The sequence below is a fragment of the Trachypithecus francoisi genome, unplaced genomic scaffold (assembly GCF_009764315.1).
Source record: "Trachypithecus francoisi isolate TF-2019V2 unplaced genomic scaffold, Tfra_2.0 Lachesis_group4, whole genome shotgun sequence".
In the NCBI taxonomy this organism is placed as follows: domain Eukaryota; kingdom Metazoa; phylum Chordata; class Mammalia; order Primates; family Cercopithecidae; genus Trachypithecus; species Trachypithecus francoisi.
This window is the reverse complement of record NW_022681469.1, coordinates 123206809-123231973: the sequence shown is the minus strand read 5'-3', so window position 1 is coordinate 123231973 and position 25165 is coordinate 123206809. Positions and strand designations below refer to the sequence as shown.

General features: G+C 38.1%; 1 protein-coding gene across 9 annotated transcripts in view; it reads right to left on the bottom strand.

Moving 5' to 3' along the window:
* The window catches only part of AUTS2 (activator of transcription and developmental regulator AUTS2), a 1231856-nt gene that overhangs the window by 689188 nt on the left and 517503 nt on the right, over positions 1 to 25165 (bottom strand). For all 9 annotated transcript variants that reach the window (XM_033193305.1, XM_033193311.1, XM_033193313.1 and 6 more), the window contains exon 3: positions 5784 to 5885. In XM_033193305.1, coding sequence (XP_033049196.1) covers positions 5784 to 5885 — 102 coding nt within the window. The remainder of the gene's footprint in view (positions 1 to 5783; positions 5886 to 25165) is intronic.

The following is a 25165-nucleotide window of genomic DNA, read 5'->3' as shown; positions in this document are numbered from 1 at the left end:
TAATACAGGAACAAAAAACCAAATACTGCATGTTCTCACTTACAAGTGGGACCTAAACAGTAAGAACTTATGAACACAGAGAGAGAAACAACAGACACTAGGGTCTGCTTGAGGGTGAAGGGTGGTAAGAGGGAGAGGAGTAGAAAAGATAACTATTGGGTACTGGGTGATGAAATAATTTGTAAACAAACCCCTGTGACATGAGTTTACCTATGTAACAAACCTTCACATATACCCAGGAAACTAAAATAAAAGTAAAAAATAAATTAATTGTTAATTCTCTTTCAAGCAAAAATGGGGCATCTTTATTCTCTAAAATATTGCACAGGTAGGTGTTGCTTTGGTATCCAAAAGAATCATTCTGTGGGCTGACTTGTTAAAAGCTTTCATCTCGGCCAAACACGGTGGCTCACGCCTGTAATCCCAGCACTTTGGAAGGCCAAGGCAGGTGGATCACCTGAGGTCAGGAGTTTGAGACCAGCCTGGCCAACACAGTGAAACCCATCTCTATTAAAAATACAAAAAATTAGCTGGGCGTGGTGGCAAGCGCCTGTAATCCCAGCTAGTCAGGAGGCTGAGGCAGAAGAATTGCTTGAACCCAGGAGGTGGAGGTTGCAGTGAGCCAACACCATGCTGCTGCACTCCAGCCTGAGCAACTAGAGTGAAACTCCGTGTCAAGCAAAAAAAAAAAAAGTGTTTGACACAGGATTCTGCAATCTCAGACCTGCATATGTGTGAGGGAAATGTGACTAGGGATCTCAAAACATTTCACTAAATGTCCACTTTTTGGATCAATTTTCTTTCTTTCCTTTTTAGTAATGTTGCAAAAAGAATGAATGTTAATAATTAATGAACGATCTGCCTACTATATGTCCACAAATTTTTTTGCATAATTTTTAAATATAATAAACAATATGAATTGAAAGTGTCTCATTGACCGACTTAAGACTGACAGGATTTTATAATGTCTGGCATCCAGTGAAAAATTGCCAGGCATACAAAGAAGCAGGAAAATATGATCCATAATGAAGAGAAAAAACAACCAATAGAAACAGGACCAGAAATGACACAGGTGACACAATTAGTAGACAAGGATGGTAAAAGTTATAACTATTTTCCATATTTTCAACAAAGTGAAAGCACAATAAGCATTATTACAGTCCTAATCATTTTCACATTTTTTAACAGATCACCAATTCAGTGGCATTAATTACATTCAAAACATTGAACAACTGTCATGACTATCTATTTCCAAAACATTATTATCATCCCCAAAAAGAAACTCTATCAAGCAATAGCTTTTCTCCCTCCCACTCTCCATCCCCCAAATTCCTGGTAAGTTCTATTCTACTTTACGTCTCTATGAATTTGCGTATTCTAGATACCTCATATATGTGGAATCACACAATATTTGTCCTTCTTTGTCTTGCTTTTCTTTAGCATGATATTTTTAAAGTTCATCCATACTGTAGTATATATTACAATGCCAATCCTTTTTATGGCTGAGTATATTCCATTGTGTGCATATCAGCCAAGCTGTCATGTTTCGTTTATCAATTCATTTGTTGAGAAACACATTGTTTGTTTCTACCTTTTGGCTACCATAAATAATGCTGCAGTGAACACTGGCTTACAAGTCTCTGTTTAAGTTCATGTTTTCCATTCTTTGGGGTATATACCTAAAAGTGAAATTGCTGGGTCATATGGGAATTATATGTTTCAGCTTTCTGAGGAACTGCCAAGTTGTTTTCTACAGTGGCTGCATCATTTTACATTCCCACCAGTAATGTATGAGTGTTCCAACCTCTCCACATCCTTGCCAACACTTCTTATTTTTCATTCTCTTTTAAAAAGCGTAACCATCCTACTAGGTATAAAATGATAATCTCATTACAGTTTTAATTTGCATTTCTCTAATAACTAATGATTTTCAGCATTTTTCAAGTACCTCTTCTTTGTACTTCTTTGTAGAAATATTTCTCAAATTCTTTGCACATTTTTGCATTAGGTTGACTATTATTGAGTTGTAGGAGTTCTTTACACATTCTGTATAACAAATACCAGTTATATGATTTGCAAATCTTTTCCCCATTTTGTAGGCTGTCTTTTTACTTTCTTGATAATGCTCTTTGGTGTGCAGAAGTTTTTAATTTTGATTAAATCCAATTTATTTTCTCTTTCATTGTATATGCTTTTGGTGTCATATCTAATAAGCCACTGCCAAATTGAAGGTCATGAAGATTTACCTGTATATTTTCTTCTAAGAGTTTTATGGTGTTTACATTTAAATTTTTGTCATTGATTCATTTTGAGTTTATTTTTGTACATAGTGCGATGTAGGGGTCCAACTTCATTCTTTTGTACATAGAAATCCAGTTGTCTCAACGCCATCTGTTGAAGAGAAAATTCTTTCCCCATTGAAGTGTTTTGGCATTCTTGTTAAAAATCAGTTGGGCATATAAGTATGGGCTTCCTTCTGGGCTCTCCATTCTACTCCATTGGTCTGTATGTCTAATATTAGGCCACTATCAAACTGTTTTGATTAACTGTAGTTTTGCAGTGAGTTTTGAGGTTGGTAAGTGTAAGTCCTCTAACTTTGTTCTTTTTCCAGACTGTGTTGGTTATTAAGGCCTCAAGCCATTTCATATGTATTTGAGAATCTGCTTTTCCATTTTTGCAAAAAAGGTTGTTAGAATTATGATAGACATTGCACTGAATCTATAAATAGCTTAGGGTAGTACTGACATCTTAATAATATTTAGTCTTTCTATTCATGAATATGGAATGTCTTTTGTCAATTTATTTTTATCTAACAGAAAGTGAGTTACGGGAAGCAAGCCAAAAGACCCAATGGCAGCTCTAGTCCCCTAAACTAACATGGTTTTCATTTCTCTACACTATGAAGAAAATATGACTGACTAACCCTGGAATAATTTCCAGGGTCAATGAGATCTTACATTAAAAGTGTAACAAAAATCTCAGAAAAACAGCTATTTAAACATTAACAACTTAGATAAGAAAAGTTGTCATGGTTTTATGATTGTATAGCTCCATCACAAAATTAATCAAACACATAGACACACAATAAAACATATTCTTACACACAGAAACACACACAGTAAAAGACTGTTAGTACTCTTTATTTATATAATTTGATATTATACCACAGAAGAAGGGGAGGTAATTATCTATAACTAATATATTAAAATAACATAAAAATAATTATACTTTATTCCATTTAATTCCTATAAGAATTTAGTATCTCATACAACATCTCATCATAAACCTCACAAACTTTCATGAGAGGTGCAGGAAGGCGGTTGTATCTCGGAGTTGTATACCTTGGCTGATGGAGAGATGGATGTGGTATTATCATAGAGAACTGCTCAGTGTGCTACAGTAGTCTCCAACCATTTATGTTAGTAGACATCTCACAGTAAAAAAAGTTTTGAGTATACACTCCTTAGATCCATGTATTTAAAAATTATAGACAACAACTATTCCCCACTCGTTAAATTGAATACTAGTAAAGTTTAATTTATTTTTCTAAGAAAAAAAAGTACTAATATTTTCTCTCTGGAACTCAATGAATCGTCTTGCACTCTATAATGAACAGCACACTGCTTTAGAGTATGGTGTTTTTTTTTAAAAAGGAGAAAATAAAGGATTTTGCTCCTCATTACATATCCTTTATTTGTTCTTAATACTCAGACACACTGAAGTATTCTCTCTTTTTTTCCTGATACTACTCTCTCACTTACTCTGTTAATGCTAGATCATCCTGGCCAACATGGAGCAATCCTGTCTCTACAAAAAATACAAAAATTAAGCCAGGCATGGTGGCGCACAGCTCTAATTCCAGCACTCTGGGAGGCCAGGGTGGCAGATCATGAAGTCAGGAGTTCAAAACCAGCCTGGCCAATATGGTGAAACCCTGTCTCTATTAAAAATACAAAAATTAGCTGGGTGGGGTGGCATGGGCCTGTAATCCAGGCTACTCAGGAGGCTGAGGCAGGAGAATCACTTGAACTTGGGAGGCAGAGGTTGCAGTGAGCTGAGATCAGGGCACTGCACTCCAGTCTGGTAACAGAGTGAGACTCCATCTCAAAAAAAAAAATTCTCTTTACTTGATCCACTTCACAAAAGAATTTCCAAGTGTTGCTCTTGAGGCACAGGTGAGTTAAGAATGCAGATATATGCCTGGGCGTGTGGTGGCTCACGTCTATAATCCCAGCACTTTGGAAGGCCAAGGTGTGCAGATCACGAGGTCAAAAGATCAAGACCATCCTGGCCAACATGGTGAAACCCTGTCACTAAAAATACAAAAATTAGTTGGGCGTGGTGGTGCACGCCTGTAGTCCCAGCTACTTGGGGGGATAAGGCAGGAGAATCACTTGAATCTGGGAGGCAGAGGTTGCAGTGAGCCGAGATCGCACCATTGCACTCTAGCCTGGCGACAGAGTGAGACTCTATCTCAAAAAAAAAAAAAAAAAAAAGAATGCTGATATATGACACATGAGTAAAGAAGGCAAGAGAGTCCAAAAAGGCATAGGTGGTTCTCAGAAGCAACAGAGGGGGAACCTGCCCTGTTGGTGGGTAGCAGACTAGAGAATAATTAAAATCACATCTAGAGGGCAAATAGACATCTAAAGAGGTATGATGCATTCTCACAAGGTTTTCCTTCCAGAAATCCAACAGGAATTTTCTTTTCTTTTTTCTTTTTTTTTTTTTTTTGAGATGGGTTCTTGCTCTGTTGCCCAGGCTAGGTACAGTGGTGCGATCTTGACTCACTGCAACCTCTGCCTCCTGGGTTCAGATATTTTCCTGCCTCAGCCTCCTGAGTAGCTGGGATTACAGGCATGCACCACCATGACCAGCTAATTTTTGTATTTTTAGTAAAGACGGGGTTTCACCATATTGGCCAGGCTGGTTTCGAACTCCTGACTTCGTGATCCACCTGCCTCAGCCTCCCAAAATGCTGGGATTACAGGTGTGAGCCACTGTGCCCAGCCCCATCAGGAAATTTAATTCCTCATCTTGCCAAGTGGCTGATTAGTCACCACTTCCAGCAGGAATAAAAATGACAGGGATTGTTAACAATTTCTTAAGTGAAGAAATTACAAAAAGCCCATAGCTAAATGATGTCATTTCCTAGTCTCAGCACTACTTGACTACTTCTTTCAGTTGCAACAGATAATAAAAGTATCATCATTCCTCTTTGTCGTCTGTTGTTGTTGTTTTTGAGATGTAGTTTCGCTCATGTTGCCCAGGCTGGAGTGCAATGCCTGGATCTCAGCTCACTGCAACCTCCACCTCCTGGGTTCAAGTGATTCTCCTGCCTCAGACCCCTGAGTAGCTGGGATTACAGGCATGCACCACCATGCCCAGCTAATTTTGTAATTTTAGTAGAGAAGGGGTTTCTCCATGTTGGTCAGGCTGATCTCGAACTTCCGACCTCAGGTGATCCACCTGCCTTAGCCTCCCAAAGCGCCGGTATTACAGGCATGAGCCACTATGCCCAGCCTTGCTGTTTCTAAGGTAACAAATAGTTCCTCCTACCTCATGATTCGTCAAAATACATTTTTGCTCAAACGACATTTTAGAATGATGCCATAACTACAATGCTCACATAGGTATACAAAGATAATGTGAACTGCAATGCTTGGGTAGACAAAAAAATTCTAAAGATGAGGGAAAGTTATGTAATTCAGACTTGAACCAATGGTGTGTGTGTGGCCTAGTGGTTTTGGTTTATTTATTTATTTATTTTTAATTAAACTTACATCGCTGAGCCTTTCCCGAGAGCTGCTCCGGTGGAAGCCCTTCGATTCTCCACTGGCACTTTCACTGTCACTGTCCCTGCAGCTGTTCTGTCCTGGCTTGAGCTAAAGGCAAAAGAAAAGAGGAAAAAGGAAAAAGTTAGTGGTCTCCTTCTTAGTTCCTGTTTTTGATTCTTGTCAACAGTGAAGAGCCAGGCACAGTGGCTCATGCCTGTAATCCCAGCACTTTGGGAGGCTGAGGTAGGAGGATCATGAGGTCAGGAGTTTGAGACCAGCCTGACCAACATGGTGAAACCCCGTCTCTATTACAAATGCAAAATTTAGCTGGGCGTGGTGGCACGTGCCTATAGTCCCAGCTACTCAGGAGGCTGAGGCAGGAGAATCACTTGAACCCAGGAGGCAGAAGTTGCAGTGAGCTGGGACTGCACCAGTGCACTCCAGCCTGGGTGACAGAGTGAGACTTCATAAAAAAAAAAAAAAAAAAAAAAAAAGTGAACAATTTAAGGTTCTGATCTTTAACATTCTTCTCAGTTTCTGAATACTGCGACGCAAGCTGCCATAGAAAAAACACAGAGGGTAGAATAAGCAAAATATTCACCATGAAATGTCAATGTAGAGAAAAGAGTGGGCAAGCCTTAAATAAACATCTAAAAAGCCAAACCAAGGTCCATAAATTAGAAAGTAGTCTTTCCATCAAATTTTTTCTTCTGTTCCATTGCAATTTTTTCCAGTAATGAAAAGACCAAAGACACTGAATAAACTGAAGTGAGATTACACCAACTATGATTTCTTACCTTTTTTCTTCTGTCTTGTCTCAAAAAAAGAAACAAAACAGAGCAAAATAAAACAAAGTTTTCTTCTCCTAGGAAAAAAATGATGAGATGCTGTGATGTTATCCTTCAAACAGTGGGATGACACCTAATGATCCTGTTCATTGAGATAACATCCTGGAGGTTTCTTACTGGATATTTAAAAGAACCAATGAAGACCTACAGATTAAGTAAATTAAATCAGCACTTTTTCAACACATAATGTATTAAGTGCCACATCCGGGAGAGAATGAAGTGCTGAAGATATGCTACTACACCGAAAAAACCAAACAAAAGTCCTCTCATGAAGTTTATATTCTAGTGGTTTCTACACATTTAACAAGCTCCGGTTTTCCATTAAAAATGAAAAAAGACGTAAAATTGAAAACCATCAGTCTATATGAGACTGTAAGTCATAAATATATGGAGCATTGGTCTACAATATCATCACCAGCCACATTTTCAGAAACACCAAGCAATGTAGTATATTGGTTACAAGTCACAGCCCCTTGACAATGTTTTCAATATAACAAGACAAAGGCAGCACAAGACAAGCAAATACAACACCACAAGGAGATACATGTTCAATGAAACCAAAAAGTAGCCAGGGAGGTTCAGAGAAGTGATTTCTGAAGCCTTGGATTTTAAAAGTAGATTAAACTCATGGCTCAGAGGACAGTGAAAGACACTCCAGTGAAGAGAAAGGCAGAAAGCAAAGACAGAAAAAGCAACATACTGGGAAATGATCAGCAGTCTCATTTGAAACAGAGTTCCTTTGGGGAGACAATAACGAGAAACATTAGAGATGGGTGCATGAATGAAAACATGGAAAATCTCAAACTAAACATAAGCTCCATTTTTCTAGACAGGAGGGAATTTCAAAGAATAGAACAGGCAATAAGTAGCAAACTTTTGCCTGCAGGGATTTCAAGTGGCTATGGTGCCAAGGGGAAGATGAAACCAAGATGAATAGAGAGTGAGGCTGAATCAACATTCCTTGTAGTCTTTAAAGACTACAGTTCAGTCCTCACTTCTGGTCATACCATTCACAGAGTCAGCTTCCCCCACGTCTTCAAAATAAGGCATTCTTTTTTGCTATCAACCTTTCCAGAAATTCACTTTTATCATATTCTTCTAAAATCCCTTTCTCCGGGAAGTCTTCTATAAAGGAGCCCAGAAAATTGATGCTAATTTTACTTTGCATCCTCCTGAGCTCTTAAGTACTTAGTTTTCTCCTCAGTTAATGCTAAACCTCCTCATTCTAAGTTAATTCAGATGCAAGTTGTATGAGGCTTTAGCTATTACTATGGAATAAAAGTTCAGAATATTGTCATTCTCTCCAATTTTTCAATTTCATACTGATAATAAAGGAGAGATTTAATCTAAAATGAACATCACCTTGTCTCCATTTCCTGAACTTTTCTTGTCCATTCCTGCTCTGTAATTTTTTTCACACCAGATTCCCTCTGTCTGGAATGTTCACCCTTACCTTCTCTGTGCTTCAAGATGTTTTTTAAGGCTCAGATCTTACCCCCTCCGCTATGGTCTTTGAAGAGCTCTTTCTTTCTATTATTTATATTTTTAATATGCCTTCAAAATTTAGCTAGCATGTCATTCTTCATTAAATGCCTTGATAATTATAATACATTTTTCAAGCTCAAAAAGCCTATTGTTATAACACAGTTATACCGATAATAAAGTCTGCATGTGGCATGGGCCCTCTAATTCACAAGCAGTATCAAACTCTTACCCCACTGATTCTGAGTTAAGTAAGGGCAGGTAGAACTACCCCCAAGGTATGGATGAAAAAAGTAATTCTCAGTGCACAGTTAGATGTTACATTTGACACGGAAGTAATGATTCTGTAGCATACTAGTATTCTCCACATAACACGTTTTCAATTTCTTTGTGGTACCTGACTATAGTACAGTCACAAGGAAAAGAATCTTGTTAGGTGATATGTGATCAACACCTTTATGGCTGAGCACAGTGGCTCATGTCTATAATCCCAGCACTTTGGGAGGCCGAAGCAGGGGGATCACTTGAGCCCAGGAGTTCAAGACCAGCCCAGAAAACATAGCAAGACCTCGTCTCTATTTAAAAAACTAATAATAAAAACTCAGTTCCCAACTTAGATGAGAGCTACATATCCAGCTGGAAACTAAGAATATAAAGAACTTCAGGGCTTTTACTAATATCCAACTGGCTTAACAAAACCTGGGCATTGCACCTGGGCCTTTTCCATGCTTCTTCATGAAAGGAAAATGATGACTTTACCAAGGCATAAAAACACACTTCAGTGGCCCTGACGTGAATTATCTGACTAAATGTTGATCTAGGCTAAGGGCAAAACCCAAGAAGGACTGAGAGGAAGCAGCCTGCTAGTCTTCCCAGTGCCCTGCCAGTAAAAAGCACTTCAGTGAATTCTCTTCAGAGAGCCTTACATAAAATCCACCCCTTTCTCCTCCAAAGCCAGGCTCAAGTTTAAAGGAAACTTAGGATTTTAAGCTGTCAGACAGCTCAATATTTCAAAGAAATGAATTGACTACACTAAGTACTAAAGCTAAACCACAAGATTTCAGGCAAAGAAGTATTCATTCCTAATCCCATGCATATATTTTCTTTCTTTCTTTCTTCTTTTTTTTCTGAGACAGAGTTTCACTCTTGTTGCCCAGGCTGGAGTGCAATGGTGCAATCTCGGCTCACCACAACCTCCACCTCCTGGGTTCAAGTGATTCTCCTGCCTCAGCCTCCCAAGTAGCTGGGAGTACAGGCATGTGCCACCACACCCAGCTAATTTTGTATTTTTAATAGAGATGGTGTTTCTCCATGTTGGTCAGGTTGGTCTCGAACTCCCAACCTCAGGTGATCTGCCCACTTCAGCTTCCCAAAGTGCTGGGATTACAGGCGTGAGCCACCGTGCCCAGCCGAATATATTTTCAAACTAGCATTTTAGCCACATCCAATGGACCATTTGCGGTAGCATAACTAACTCAGAAGTTGTAATTCTTCACCTGAAATTCCCAGCTATTACCTACAACCAAGAGACATCACAAAGGCCAGGTGCTGACTTAAACATTTAAAGAGCTAAGAAAAATTGATCTGCTTGCATTGATTTGTATGAGCATCCATGACCGCTATTACAAGAAAGCTTTTCTTTTAACTGATACAGTAAGCTTTCAGTAAGATTTCTTACCATCAGCCTTTACATACTTCAGGACCTTGTTTATTTAAAAATTACTATAACCCACTCTCTAATGTGAGAAGCTTCTTCCCATTAGAGTATTACATATTAAATAGTTTGGGCACCACAATGAGAAATAAATAGGCAAAATGAAAGAAAGCTGGTATCTGCCATGAGTGGCAGTAATTCTATCAATGAGATTAACATCTTTTATAAAATGTAAGAAGCTCCTTTGTTTTTCATTAGATTTCATTGTCAACAATATATGCTCCAAATTCTGAAATTGTGATTCCATTATAGTGTTAACTGTTATTAATGGCTAATTAGGAAAATAACGATCCATGGTTATATCACTGCTAATGAACATGTAACAAAGTCCCATCACCCTAGACTGCATGAAGGTAGCGCAATTCTGTGCACATCTGCTCAGAATTTGGGAGTTGGACTTTCCCATTCTTTTCAGCTTGGATATGAAGAGTTTCAAAAAGATGCTACATGCCCAGTAGGTGTCATTAATCCATCAAACAAAATTTACAGAAGGATAAATTATGTGGAGAATATATCTGTGCCTGGAATTTGAGAGGAATGATGCGAATTATGCAGGCAATGTAGAAGAGTGTCCAAATGGAATCTCCTTTCACAAATTTGGTTCCTCAAAGCAGCACATATACTTTTTCAGACAGATGGGTTTTCCTGTAGGAATGTAAATGAACTCTATACAAAATCTGGGGAATGTTTCAGTAAGCTCAAAAGATTCCTTTTTCAAGAAAATTTTAATATACCCATAGACTTCACTACCATCAAAGCAGTCAAGCATTTAATCTTGAAAAATACTGTTTTTTTTTTAAGATAAAATTGTCCCCAAATTGGGAAAGTATCTTGGATTGAATTTGTACTATTTTATTCCTTAAGTTTTAAAGGGTATTTCAGATGAGAGGCACATAAACCAAACTAAAAAACTTAATGAAAAATGCTGATGAATCAAAATAAGCAAACACAAAATAACTACAAGTAAAATTATAAAGTTGGATAGAAAAACTATTTTAAAAAAAGAAAACTTGTTGTACTTTTAAATGTACAGTGCCAAGTTGTGCATAAAAGCCAAAATTTAACAAATTTTGGACACAAGGGCAGGGCAAGGAATTTTTCTGGGATCACAGAATCAAAGGTTCTTTTGTTATCTACAATAGTTAGAGAAAGTGTTTTAAGTAACAATTTGATAGTCTTGAAGCTAACCATTAGTAAAATTTACATGTTAAAAATATTTGCCTTCCAAATCATTATAAAATATAAAATAATTCAAATCATAATAGAGAAAGAGAAAGAAAATAAGAAAAGTGGCAAGAAAGCAAAGCGTAAAACAAAGTGTTCTGATAACAATATAAATACATTAAGCTCACATTTCAAAATAAAAAAAAATCTGGTTTGTGTTGGGTAAGACAGATAAATGGATAGATAGATCAATCAACACATTGAGATCCCATTATGTATTAGTTACAAAGAACTCCTAAATTAAAAAAAAGAGAGAGAGAAAAAGACACACGATTAGAAATTAGTAGGTAAAAATCGCCTGTCAAAGTCATTTTACTGTGATGAAAGGGTAAAATCTTTCCCTTTTATACCTCTGAAGTCTTAAGTTATATGTCATTATATAAAATTATATAAAGTAAACAAAATTCTAAATAATAAAAGAAAGCAAAAGAAGGTGGGAGGCTTTAGCATCCTACTAATCAAGGAACAAGAAAACAAAACAATGAAAAAGGATGCAGAAAAAGGAAGTTTGACTTAGTCAACCCACAGTAAATTGAGTAACTTAAAGAGACACACCTAGAGGATCTATGGGACATTACCACCAACTGATAATGTACTAGGTAACAAAGAATATAAGAATAAATCTCAAAATGTAAAAATTATATGAACAGACTTCTCTATGATAAAAAGTAATAACAGCATTTTATGCTGAATATCCATATCACCTAAATAATTTTTTTAAAGTCTCTCTACAATTACAACTGGGTAAAAGACAAAATCACACATACACCACTTAAAAATTAAGAAAATGAAAATTATAAATTTATAAATTTTAAAACTTATAAGACATTGTAAAATCTTTGCTAGAAGTTAACTCATGGACTTAATGTATTTTCTATTAAACGTGAAAGAACAGAAATAAATGGCCTAATTATAAAGCTTAAAATGAACAAAAAAGAAATAAGACAAAAAGGCAAGTATAGGTAAAATCAGAGGAAGAGAATTCTAAAAACGAGAAGAACATAATTAGAAATTAAAATATTGTGCAGTTAATAAACTATAGTATAATCTGGGGGTAACCCATAAAGATATGACATACACCTCTAACACATCTAAGTATAAAAGAGATGGCAAGCAAAACAAAACAAAAGATAAATTTCTAAATACAAAAGTAAACATTCTACAGTGATACTTTCAAAACCATAATTAAACAGTCTAAAGTTTTTAAGAAGATTTAACAACATTTGTTCCAGAACATGAAAAAATATGGAAAGTTAATTTGTGCCAAAATCTAGTGACAAAACAAAAAATGAAACTATGGGATGACCTTCCTAATTTAAAAAGCTGCAAAAATCTGAAGAAATACAGCAAATTAAATTTAATAACATATTAAAGTATAGCCCACCAAGTTCTAACAGGATTTTTCACAAGAATTTAAGATTCTACCAATTTGCAAACGGTCACAAGGGAAATTTTGAGGTGGTGGCAATGTTTTATGGTGATGATTGCAAAACTCTTTAAGTTTACTAAAATTAATCAGCTTGTACCATTATAATGAGTGAATTTTATGATATCTAACTTACATTCTAATAAAGCAGTTTATTTTAGAAAGGAAAGATCCCATCAGTTTAATCTCTTACTCCAGAAAGTCAGGATCCTGTTAATACTTCACTTGATTAGGTCAGGCTTACAGAAGAACTTCCTTTCATAAAGTCAACTGTGCTACATAAGAAAACATGAGAGTAAATAAGGGGCAAGTATTTCTAGGGTCATCTTGGAACTCTGCCTACTACGGTGGATTTTAAATAAGAAAGTTTGGTATTCCCTCAAAATTCATGTATCATAAAGTCACTCTAATGCAATTAGAACAGTTTCATTAATGCAAAGTAAGAAACAGGATTTCTGGATATGCTTGGACTTTGAAAAGTTATTTATCTGTGTTAATGATATTCCCAATAAACACTTAAGGTATTATTATACAGGAAATGACTTAAAATTGTGCTATTAGCTTAGAAAATAAAAACTACTGAAGTGCTTCCAGCTGCCAAACACACATATTACTTAAAGGGGTTCAGTGGACTTCATAGCAGTAGAAAAACTGTAAGTTAATAATTTATTTTATTTATGTATGTATGTATTTATTTTTTTGAGATGGAGTTTTGCTCTTGTTGTCCAAGCTGGAGTCCAATGGCGCGATCTCTGCTCACTGCAACCTCCACCTCCTGGGTTCAAGCGATTCTCCTGCCTTAGCCTCCTGAGTAGCTGCGCCCACCACCATGCCTGGCTAATTTTTATATTTTTAGTAGAGACAGGGTTTCACCATGTTGGCCAGGCTGGTCTTGAACTCTTGACCTCAGGTGATCCACCCACGTTGGCCTCCCAAAGTGCTGGGATTACAGGCATGAGCCACTGTAGCCAGCCCTAATAAAATTTAAAGAGGAAAATAAAGCCAAGATCAATCTAACTATATAGCCTCAAACATAAATAAGAAGCAGTTAAGAAAATTGAGAGAGATGTGACCGACTTTGATGTCATTACTATAGACACACTCAATCCAGACAGCAGAACTTAATAATGTTCTACCGCTTATCAAGAGAATTGTAACTCTACTCTCTATTATTAGGCCAAAAGGATATTGTGATACTATTTCTTCATAACCTAATAATGTGAAGGCAAGAAAATGGAAGTGTAAAAGGCAGTGTTTGATATATAACTCACATATCTATCTATAACTTGGATACTATTCCTAGGTTTAATTATGCTGTAAAATGAAATTCTAAGGCCCCCTCACCATCTGAATGGACTCTTCCTCTTGGCAAGGGCATTCTAAGGCTAACCTGAGGGATGGATTCAAGCCATGACGGGGGACAAGGGCTGGACATGCCTCATAATACCTTCCTCCCTTTCAGAATTACTAACAGAACAGACTCTCTAAGTCTGATGAGAAACATTTACAATTTATTCTCTCTGAAGCCTGCTACCTGGAGGCTTTATCTGCATGATAAAACCTTGGTCTCCATAACCCCTTATCATAGTAACCCAGACATTCCTGTCTATTGATTCCAGATCTTTAGATAATAAATTATCTCTTTCAATCAACTGCCAATTAGAAAATTTTTAAATTTTTGACCAAAAAGTCTAAACAATAGAGAAAAAGAGATGTACAAGAATGGAAATATACAAAAGATGTACAAGAATTAAAGAGAAAGCCCAGAAATGAACAGATGGCATTTGGCATTCCTTGAGTATAACCATGGACTAAATGATAAATCTGTTTTCAAATAGGCTCAGAAATTCACACACAATACACATACACAATGCAAAAATAATGTGATGATGGAATATTTGATTGCTTTAGTACAGTTTTCAGCTTTCTTAAAGTAAGATTTTGATCATTAAAAAGTAATTTAGAGACAATATTATTTGGTTTTCAAGGATGAATATAAAAATAAACACACAAAACTTACTTTTAATGATTTTCTATTTTTATAAAACATGTTTCAATAACTTTTTAAATGGCCTGGCATTCATTAAAATAGCCACCACCCTCAAATATAAAATGCCTTCTATCTTTTGTTTTTCCCATTCTAACCTGAAAAAACTAAAAGTGTCCAACTGAAGGTCTGAGAAAGGAAATATGTAAGATGAGTCTGGAACACCTTGTCATCCTAGCAAGACCCTGACAAAGGAGCTTGGGAGTCAAACTGAAGAGATTCCCACTGACCAAAAATGGAACAATTTGGGCCAGGCATGGTGGCTCACACCTGTAATCCCAGCACTTTGGGAAGCCGAGGCAGGTTCAAGTGATTTTTGTGCCTCAGCCTCCTGAGTACCACACTCGGCTAATTTTTGTGTATGTATGTGTATATGTGGCATGAGTCACAGCTCCCAACCTGGAATTATTATTCACATTTTGTTGTAGTTACAGTAAAAAAGCAGAGTCCTTTACAGATACACAGTAAAACATTAATGGGTGAGATATCTTGAGTCTGAGTTTTATTTTATAAAATAATTCAGGGGAAAGGGGAAGCAGTACCTACTGGGGGAGGGGGAAGTGTAGCAATATAGAGGAAGTAAGATTAGCCATGTCTTAATTGTGGAAGTTCGATGATGCTGGGTTCATTATACTGTTATCTTTACTTTCAAATATGTTTTAAAACTGCCATAATAACAAGTTTTTAAAACTTTGTTTCTGGAAAAAGCATTGTTCTTTTCTAACCCATACACTTACTGGTTATCCATTTTAATTGAAAAATTATGAGCATCTAGAATTTGTTATAATATAAAATACTTTGGTTGCAAGCTATCAGAACTTCTTGAAAATAAATTTTGACAGCAAATCTCTATCCAACTTGCCACTGTTTTGATCCTAGTTCATTTCAAATGCAGCCAAAAATTAAAATCTCATCAAGACTAAGCCCCTACACTGTCCATAGCTATCTCAATAAATTATATGTCACTAAACTTATCATTAGTGACTATCCCATGAAAGTCCATATTACTTCCATGAGGACAGAACTGAACTGGTATACCACACACCAGAGTTAACCTTTTTTTTTTTTTTTTTTTTGAGACAGAGTGTCGCTCTGTCGCCCAGGCTGGAGTGCAGTGGCAAGATCTCAGCTCAGAGCAACCTCCACCTCCCGGGTTCAAGCGATTCTCCTGCCTCAGCCTATCAGATTCATGCCATCCTCCTGCCTCAGCCTCCCGAGTAGCTAGGACTACAGGCGCCTGCCACCACATCCGTTAATTTTTTGTACTTTTAATAGAGACGGGGTTTCACCGTGTTAGCTAGGATGGTCTCTATCTCCTGACCTCGTGATCCACCTGCCTCGGCCTCCCAAAGTGCTGGGATTACAGGTGTGAGCCGCCATGCCCGGGCTTTTTTTTTTTTGAAAGGGAGTCTCACTCTGTTGCCCAGGCTGGAGTGCAGTGGCGCCATCTCAGCTCAGAGCCACCCCCACCTCCCGGGTTCAAGCGATTCTCCTGCCTCAGCCTGCTGAGTAGCTGGGATTACAGGCGCACGCCACAACGCCCGTCTAGTTTTTGTATTTTTAGTAGAGAGGGGATTTCACCATGTTGGCCAGGGTAGTCTCGATCTCGTGACCCACCTGCCTTGGCCTCCCAAAGTGCTGGGATTACAGGTGTGAGCCACCGCGCCCAGCCAGAGTTAACCCTTTTAAAAAGCCAAGTATGTTTAGGAGATGGGATGGGTCTCATAAATGCATGTTCTAGAATATAAATACATATATTTAGATTCTAAATATATATATATATTTTTTTTTTATTTTTATTTTTTTGAGGTGGAGTCTCACTCTGTTGCCAGATTGGAGTGCAGTGGCACGATCTCGGCTCACTGCAACCTCCACCTCCCAGTTCAAGCGATTCTCTTGCCTCGGCCTCCTGAGGAGCTGTGACTACAGGCACGTGCCACCACGCTCGGCTAATTTTTTTGTATTTTTAGTAGAGACAGAGTTTCACCATGTTAGCCAGGATGGTCTCTATCTCTTGACCTTGTGATCTGCCTGCCTCGGGCTCCCAAAATGCTGGGATTACAGGCGTGAGCCACTGCTCCCAGCCTATGTTCTAGAATATTTGAGAACATATCCAAATATTAATAGCCAAGCATATTAAGTTCAAAACATATCTCTATTATAAACTTAATTGTGAGGCCAGGCGTGGTGGCTTACATCTGTAATCCCAGCACTTTGGGAGGCCGAGGCGAGCAGATAACATGAGATCAGGAGTTCAAGATCAGCCTGTCCAAAATGGTGAAACCCCGTCTCTACTAAAAATAGAACAATTAGACAGGCGTGGTGGCTTGCACCTGTAATCTCAGCTACTCAGGTGGCTGAGGCTAGGGAACTGTTTGAACCCGAGAGGTGGACTCGGTCTCAAAAAAAATAAAATAAAATAAATAAAATAAACTTAATTGTTTCCACCCAAAATTCACATGTTGTAGCCTTAACCCCCATTACTTTAGAACGTGACTATAGGTATATATAGGGCCTTTAAAGAGGTAATTAAGCTAAAAGAAGCAGCCGGCTCCAAACAGGCAAATGTTTCATCCTTTGAACCCCTCCACTCTGGGAGTGGTTTAAGAAGGGTCAGAGCAAGGTCCAGGGCAAATGTTCCTCCTGCCTGGTATAAAGGCTGTCCAGTCATTAACAACCTTTATAATACTAAACGCAGTGGTAATTCTCAGTCCCCATCTTATTGACATAACCATAGCATCGGACACAATCACTCCCTCATACTTGAACCACTCTGCTTCACTCTTGCTTTTCCTCCTACCTCTCTGGCCATTACCTATCAGTCCTTTGCTCATCATTACAATGGCCTACAAAGCAGTCAGTCCCTGCTCTGGCTCCCAAATGATTTCTTTGACCTCATTTTCTACTAGTCTCTGCTCACTCTTAACAGTTTTATTATCCTTCCCACTCTTCCTCAAAAAAGCTAGGCATGCTCCCAACTCAAGAGTCTTTGCACTTGCTGGATTCTCCATATAAAATGTTCAAACCAAAGAAGGTCACATTCCTCACTACCTCCCTTCTTCAGATCTTTTTTTAAACGTTACTTTCTCAGTGAGACTCCCTAATCACCCTATGTACAATATAACCCTGCCTGCACTTAACACCTCCTAATGTAATGCATAGTTTATTAATTTTGTTTGTCCTTTGTCTCCCCCAAAGTCTCACCAGCATACCACAACTAGATGGTAAAATCTATCAGAACCAAGATTTTTATCTGCTTTGTTCACTATAATGTATCCAGAGCCCAGACAATGTCTAGAATTTATTCAATAAATATTTAATTACTCAGTACGCATAATATTTTAAGGTCAGATACATGTAAGACAGTCTTTGAAATCTCCCACAGAATGGCCCTTGGAACTATTATCAAGGAGTGTAACTGGGTCATAAAAACCTTGTCGGCTGGGTGCAGTGGCTCATGCCTGTAATCCCAGCACTTTGGGAGGCCACGGTGGCAGATCACAAGGTCAGGAGATTGAGACCATCTTGGCCAACAAGGTGAAACCCTGTCTCTACTAAAAATACAAAAACTAGCTGGGCGTGGTGGTGCATGCCTGTAATCCCAGCTACTCGGGAGGCTGAGGCAGGAGAATTGCTTGAACCTGGGAGGCGGAGGTTGCAGTGAGCTGAGATCACACCACTGAACCATTGAACTCCAGCTTGGCCAAAGAGCTAGACTCAGTCCTATAAAAAAAAAAAAAAGCTTCTCTTCTGGGATTGGCCAATAAGGAGAGTTCAAAAGCTGAGTGGTAACATGAAAAGTGTCATATGTGCTAGTGAGCATACAAAATCAACCTTTAGGCCGGGCGCGGTGGCTCAAGCCTGTAATCCCTGCACTTTGGGAGGCCGAGGCGGGTGGATCACGAGGTCAGGAGATCGAGACCCTCCTGGCTAACACGGTGAAACCCCGTCTCTACTAAAAATACAAAAAACTAGCCGGGCGCGGCGGCGGGCGCCTGTAGTCCCAGCTACTCGGAGGCTGAGGCGGGAGAATGGCGGGAACCCGGGAGGCGGAGCTTGCAGTGAGCCGAGATCGCGCCACTGCACTCCAGCCTGGGCGACACAGCGAGACTCCGCTCTCAAAAAAAAAAAAAAAATCAACCTTTAGATTCCATAGTCTTCAAAATGTGCTATCACTGATTCTGTTCTTGAAACAGTGATCATATGCAATTTAAGATATTTTAGGTAGTGAGGTATAGGATTATAAAGAAAAAGTTGCATATAATTACAGTTAGTTTAAGAAATCTTCATCCTGGCATTTGAACATTTTTAAAGTACTTGTTCAGCAAAAGGTCAAAAACCACTACCAAGAAAAGTTAATAGCTCTCTTAGTATTATACATACTTACTGATGAGATTGCCACTTTTATGTAATTTGGATAATATGAAGCATTTAAAAACCCTATTTATTTTACCTAACAAGTGTGAAAAAAAAAACACTCCTTTTCTTATTTTGTTAAAGATCAGTCCAGCAAAAACTTTTTTCCAACATATCCTGCAATGACAGAAAGCTTTTAAAATATGTACTAACAAACACTGATTTCTTAATAACAACAATAATCTTTATAAAATAAATCCTGGGTAAATTTTTAAGATGGCGCTTTCTGTGGAGATGGTATAAAGATTTTTTTGTTTTGTTTTTTGTTTTGGAGATAGGATCTTGCTTTACTGCCTAGCCTGGAGTGCAGTGGTACGATCATACCTCACTGCAGCCTTGAACTCCTGGGCTCAAGAGATCCTCCCACCTCAGTCTCCCCAGTAGCTGGGATTACAGGTGTGTACTACCATGCCCAGCTAATTTCTGTATTTTTTTTGAGAGACAGGATTTTGCCACATTACCAAGGCTGGTCTCGAATTCCTGGACTCAAATGATCCTTCCACCTGGGCCTCCCAAAATGCTGGGATTACAGGCTTGCATCACCACACCTGGCCTGATTGTTCTTTTGATACTGAATGAATCATTTATATGAGCTCCAGTGCCAGCACGGTCCAGTTAGCAAGAGGGTATTTCCCCTGGAAACGAGAGCACTAACTGCACTAATGCTATAAAGGGTCAATGGAGCACCATGACAAAGAAGACTCCACACCCAACATTGTCCTGTGTCACCTATTCACATTATGAGCCTGGCCTCTGAGGAACCTGAATTAGAGACTCAGGGTTTACAACAAACTTCACTTCCATAGAGCAAGTGACTTTCACTCAGCTCCAGAAGATTTATAAAAACCCTCCAATTTTTAATCTGGGCAAAACAAACTTAGGAAATGAGATAATCCAATTTTGACTGAGGAGCAAGTGAGGTAAAGGAAACGTAAAGAGAACCATGGATTTCCCAACTATCATTCATTTTTGGTCTAAACACGTGGAATTTCTCCAAGATGCAGAAAGATTCAACTATATAAAACTTCTAAATCTTGGCATGATTTTAGCTGATTAATATAAATTTATGAGAAGTAAACAAATTTTCTTAGCCAAACTCATAGATAAAAAGACAAATACTAGGCCCCCTGGAGACATCAATTGGGATCTCATGCACAGGTAGATGAGTTCTCTCCACTGTAGCTCTACACATCTGGGCAATTAACCAGAGCCAAGGTGACAATAGCTGAGATTTTCATTTTGGGGGTAAGAACTTAAATGCAACATTGTTTGGCTATCAACACAGGGGAGAGGCTAGTAAATGAAGGGTTTATTTCTGGCTCTTACAGCTATAGAGCTAATGTATATTCTCAGTAGCATCCAAAATATCTCACTGGCTCCATGTAATCAAGAAAGAAAGCAATTAATATTCAAGAAAGAAAGCATATTAATGATTAATTATTGTTTGTTTCAAGAAAGAAACAAAAGAAATGTGGGTCCAGGTGTGTGCTTATGCCTGTAATCTCACCACTTTGGGAGGCTGAAGCTGGAGGATCACTTGAGGCAGAAGTTCAAGATCAGCATGGGAAACATAGCAAGACCCAATCGTTAAAAAAAATTTAAACACTGCCAGGAACTGTGGCATATGCCTGTAGTCCCAGCTACTCAGGAGACTGAGGCGGGAGGATTGCTTGACCCCAGCACTTCGAGGCTGCAGTGAACTATGATTGGCAACTGCACTCCAGCCTGGGTGACAGAGCAAGATCCCAGCTCTATAAATACAAAACAAAAGACAAATATGCAGTCTTCATGTATTATTCCTAAGCAACAACAACAAAAAAAGGCTATAAATTAAATTGTACTTCCCAATTTACAGACAAAGAAACTAAAGCTGAGAAAGACTAATCTGTGCCAGGTCGCAAGGCATAAAACAGTAAAGTCAAGACTAGAACCCACGCCAGTCGTAGTCTGTAAGCCCTCAACGGTTATGCAGAGCTAGTGGAATACAGTAGTAAAAGTACATCCTTAGAGTTAAAAACTTTAGCTGTCCTTCATTCCTCTAAATGTCTAAATTCTGTCTTGATCTTGAATGCAAAATAATCCACATGTACAAAGATAATCTCTAAGTTTAAATCAACTGTTAAACCAGCTCTGTTTAATAGATTCTCATCACACCATGGAATAAAAAAAGTCAACTCATCCTCCTTTAAAGGAGAGAAAGAACACATATAAAATACATGCAGTGGGTAAGTGGGAGAAAAAAAAGACATACTTCAGCTATTCAGGACACTAGTGTGCTTTAAAATTATTTTTCACTTCCATATTCCAAATTCCCTAAACTCCAAACAGATCAAAGTTTTACAGATTATCCCTCAAAAAAAGACAAGAAACACAAATTAATAACTATTTAAGCATTCTGTTTCATCATAACAAACAGATGGTTTTAATATTCTAGAGGCTAATTCCTGAACAATTAAAAACACAGCAAGACATTAACATCTAATGAAACATTTTAACTACCAGTATATGCATCTGCCATTAATTCCCATACAGTAAGGTCTTGGATCTCCTCAATCTGTTCTTTATTAAGGAAAGTTTTCCACTCTGAATTTAGTGAAGTAGAGAATTAACAACTGTTTTCAATCAGCAATCAGCAGGATATTTCGCCAATGTGTACTGAAACTATGTACACATGTACACTATCAGACTTCAATTTATCCTTATAATGGCTTTGATGTACACACATTTACAATTTAAGAACAGACCCAATTTTCTAGTTAGGATTACCCCCCCAAAAAAACTTATGCCACATTAGCCCCTTGATATATAACAGAAACTCTCATTGAGCTGCTGGTAAAAAAAGTGTATATATTGAATAACTCTGCTAATTTTTGACTCAATTTGCCTAAAATAACCTAGACAGCAGCTTCTACCCTTGTACCAACATGGAAAGGCAACTCATAAGGACAGTAAAGGACAAGTGGGCATATCACATTCTCTGATCTAGTAGCTTAAAAACAGGATGATCAATTACCGTTAAGCTGCTTTCATTTCTTTGATGACAATAATGTTGTACACATTTGTCTACTCTTACACAATTTTCTCTTTTATTTACTTGTTTTTTGAGATGGAGTCTCACCCTGTTGCCCAGGCTAGAGTGCATTGGTGTGATCTTGGCTCACTGTAACCTCCACCGCCTGGGTTCAAGCGATTCTCCTGCCTCAGCCTCCGAAGTAGCTGGGATTGTAGATGCACACCACCATGACTGCCTAATATTTTTTTTGTATCTTTAGTAGAGATAGGGGTTTCACCATGTTGGCCAGGCTGGTCTAGAACTCCTGACTTCATGATCTACCCACCTCAGCCTCCCAAAGTGCTGGGATTACAGGCATGAGCCACTGCGCCCAGCCTACTGTTATACAATTTTCTAATAATTGTACATAAATAATTTAATCCTCATGTAAATATTTAAAGTGAGAAAAGTAAATTTTAATGTATCCCCTTTACAAAGAAACTACAATACAGAGAGATGAACAACTCCACCAAGACACCCAGGGACTGGGTGGTGAGGTGAGCCTAGAAAGTGGATCCCTGGTTGAATATTATGTTTACTGCCCTTGAGGTAGTGCCTACTATTTGCTGTACTGAGCTACAAGTTCCTCTCAGAACCTGTGAAGCAGATATAATTATTACTAATTTAGACTTAAGTAAGTGGAGGCTCATGTTAACCTCGGATTAAACAGAAAGGAAGAGATGGGCCTAGAATTCACATTCAGGCCTTTTTATTCTGGAGTGTGCATTATTTCCAAAACATTATGCTATCCCTCCAGAGTAACATTATATTAATAATTCACGGGCAATGGAGGCATATTACAACACATTGCAGTGTGTCTGTTCCTTTGGATACCTCTAATATTTTTCTGATTTACTGACCAAACATTTGGGGTAAGCAATTAGCAAACAGATATAAATAATTATTCTGGTATCTCTAAAGGAATAAATTAAGTAAATATCACACATCTTAATGATTATTTTTACAACCATGTCTCTCAATTCTGGATGACTAATACATAATTTGATGGGGTAGAATCTTAATATATTAATTGCATTAATATAAGAATAAATTCTACAATACTCTCTCAAATGTCTTCAAACACTTCAAATAATTAAAGCAGTCTCTAACAGTTAGTTTTTTGGTAATATTAGACCAGACAAGCAATTGAGAATATAATTTCATTTACCTTAGCCATCTAAATAAATTTACATTAAATTAATGATGGAAAAAAACTATAATCAACTGAAGTTAATTTTACTTCTTACTCAAAATCTACAGGTGCCATGCAATTGCTGTCTGACTTATAACTATAATCTTATTCGTGTAAGATTATTAGAGGGAAAAGAATAGAAAGGCATGTAGACTAGCCCATTTATTTAAAAAGCTCTGCTAAATTCCAGTACTTATATCTACAATACATACACGTGTGTGTGTGGGTGTGTGGGTGTGTGTGTGTGTGTGTGTGCGTGAGAGAGAGAGAGAGAGAGAGAGATCTAACCAAAGAAACTATAATGCCACAACTATCTATATCAAAATACCTGACAGCTGGTAGCTAATGGTAAAAGGAAATCACCAAAAAATAAAAAATAAATAAAAAGTAAATAAACACTGCAGGCCAGGTGCGGTGGCTCAAGCCTGTAATCCCAGTACTTTGGGAGGCCGAGGCAGGTGGATCACGAAGTCAGGAGATCCAGAACATCCTGGCTAACACGGTGAAACGCCATCTCTACTAAAAATACAAAAAATTAGCTGGGTGTGGTGGCGGGCATCTGTAGTCTCAGCTACTCAGGAGCCTGAGGCAGGAGAATGGCGTGAACCCAGGAGGCAGAGTTTGCAGTGAGCCGAGATTGCGCCACTGCATTCCAGCCTGGGCGAAAGTGCGAGACTCTGTCTCCAAAAAAAAAAAAAAAAAAAAAAAAAAAATAGTTAACACAGCAAAGTAAGGGGTATCTACTTCATACTTCTTTGCTATTGGACAATGAAAGCTTAATGAAGCCTTTAAACCAAAATGTTATGGGTGAACAAATATGTAAAGCTATTACAAAATATATAAAATAAATGTGGGATTTTTCTTAGTAACCAGGTAGACATATTTTACTTATGATATCTGTCCAGTACTTACAGCAATAATATGGAGAATATTTGATAAAAGGATAGGAGACAGCAATGGCTAGTAGTGACATGGGGAGGAAATTCTAGTTGGGAGACAGAGGACATATTTTTAGTAGAATGATTTTTTTTTCCTACTAAAAAGAAAACTCCCTGACACATTAAGAAGTCATTATAGATATACTCTCTAACTTTTTATTTTTATTTCTTAATTTTTGTTTTTTGTTTTTTGAGATAGGGTCTCAATCTGTCACCCAGGCTGGAGTGCAGTAGCATGACCTCGGCTCACTGCAACCTGCAACCTCTACCTCCCAGGTTCAAGCAATTCTTGTGCCTCAGCCTCCCAAGTAGCTGGGATGACAGGCATGCGCCACCATGCCCGGCTAATTTTTGTATTTTAAGTAGAGACTGTGCTTCACCGTGTTGGTCAGGCTGGTCTTGAACTCCTGATCTCAAGTGATCTGCCCACCTCAGCCTCCCAAAATGCTGGGATTACAGGCATGAACCACCACGCCCCACCTCTCTTTTTAGAAGGCAGGAGAGGACCTGCACCTTCTTTTTCTTTTTTCTTTTTTGGCAGTTCTTATGAAAATTCATAAGCCAGATGGCATTCAATAAATGTAAAGAGCTGAAGAATTTAGTTTTATAGAAAAACATCAATTAGCATAAGAAAATTAGCAATTAAGCAATCATTATACAACATACATCAATATTACTAATGAGTGAACATATACTCTAAAATTCTAACTTGAACTCTTAAAACCAAATATATGCCAGGCGTGGTAGTTCACGCTTGTAATCCCAGCAGTTTGAGAGGCTGAGGCTGGCGGATCATCTCTGGTCAGGAGTTCGAGACCAGCCTGACCAACATGGTGAAACCCCATCTCTACCAAAAATACAAAAATGAGCCAGGTGTGGTGGCGAGCACCTGCAGTCCCAGCTACTTGGGAGGCAGAGGCAGGAGAATCGCTTGAACCCGGGAGGCGGAGGTTGCAGTGAGCCAAGATCATGCCACTGCACTCCAGCCTGGGGGATAGAGAGAGACTCTGTTCCAAAAAACAAACAAACAAAAACAAAACAAAAAAATT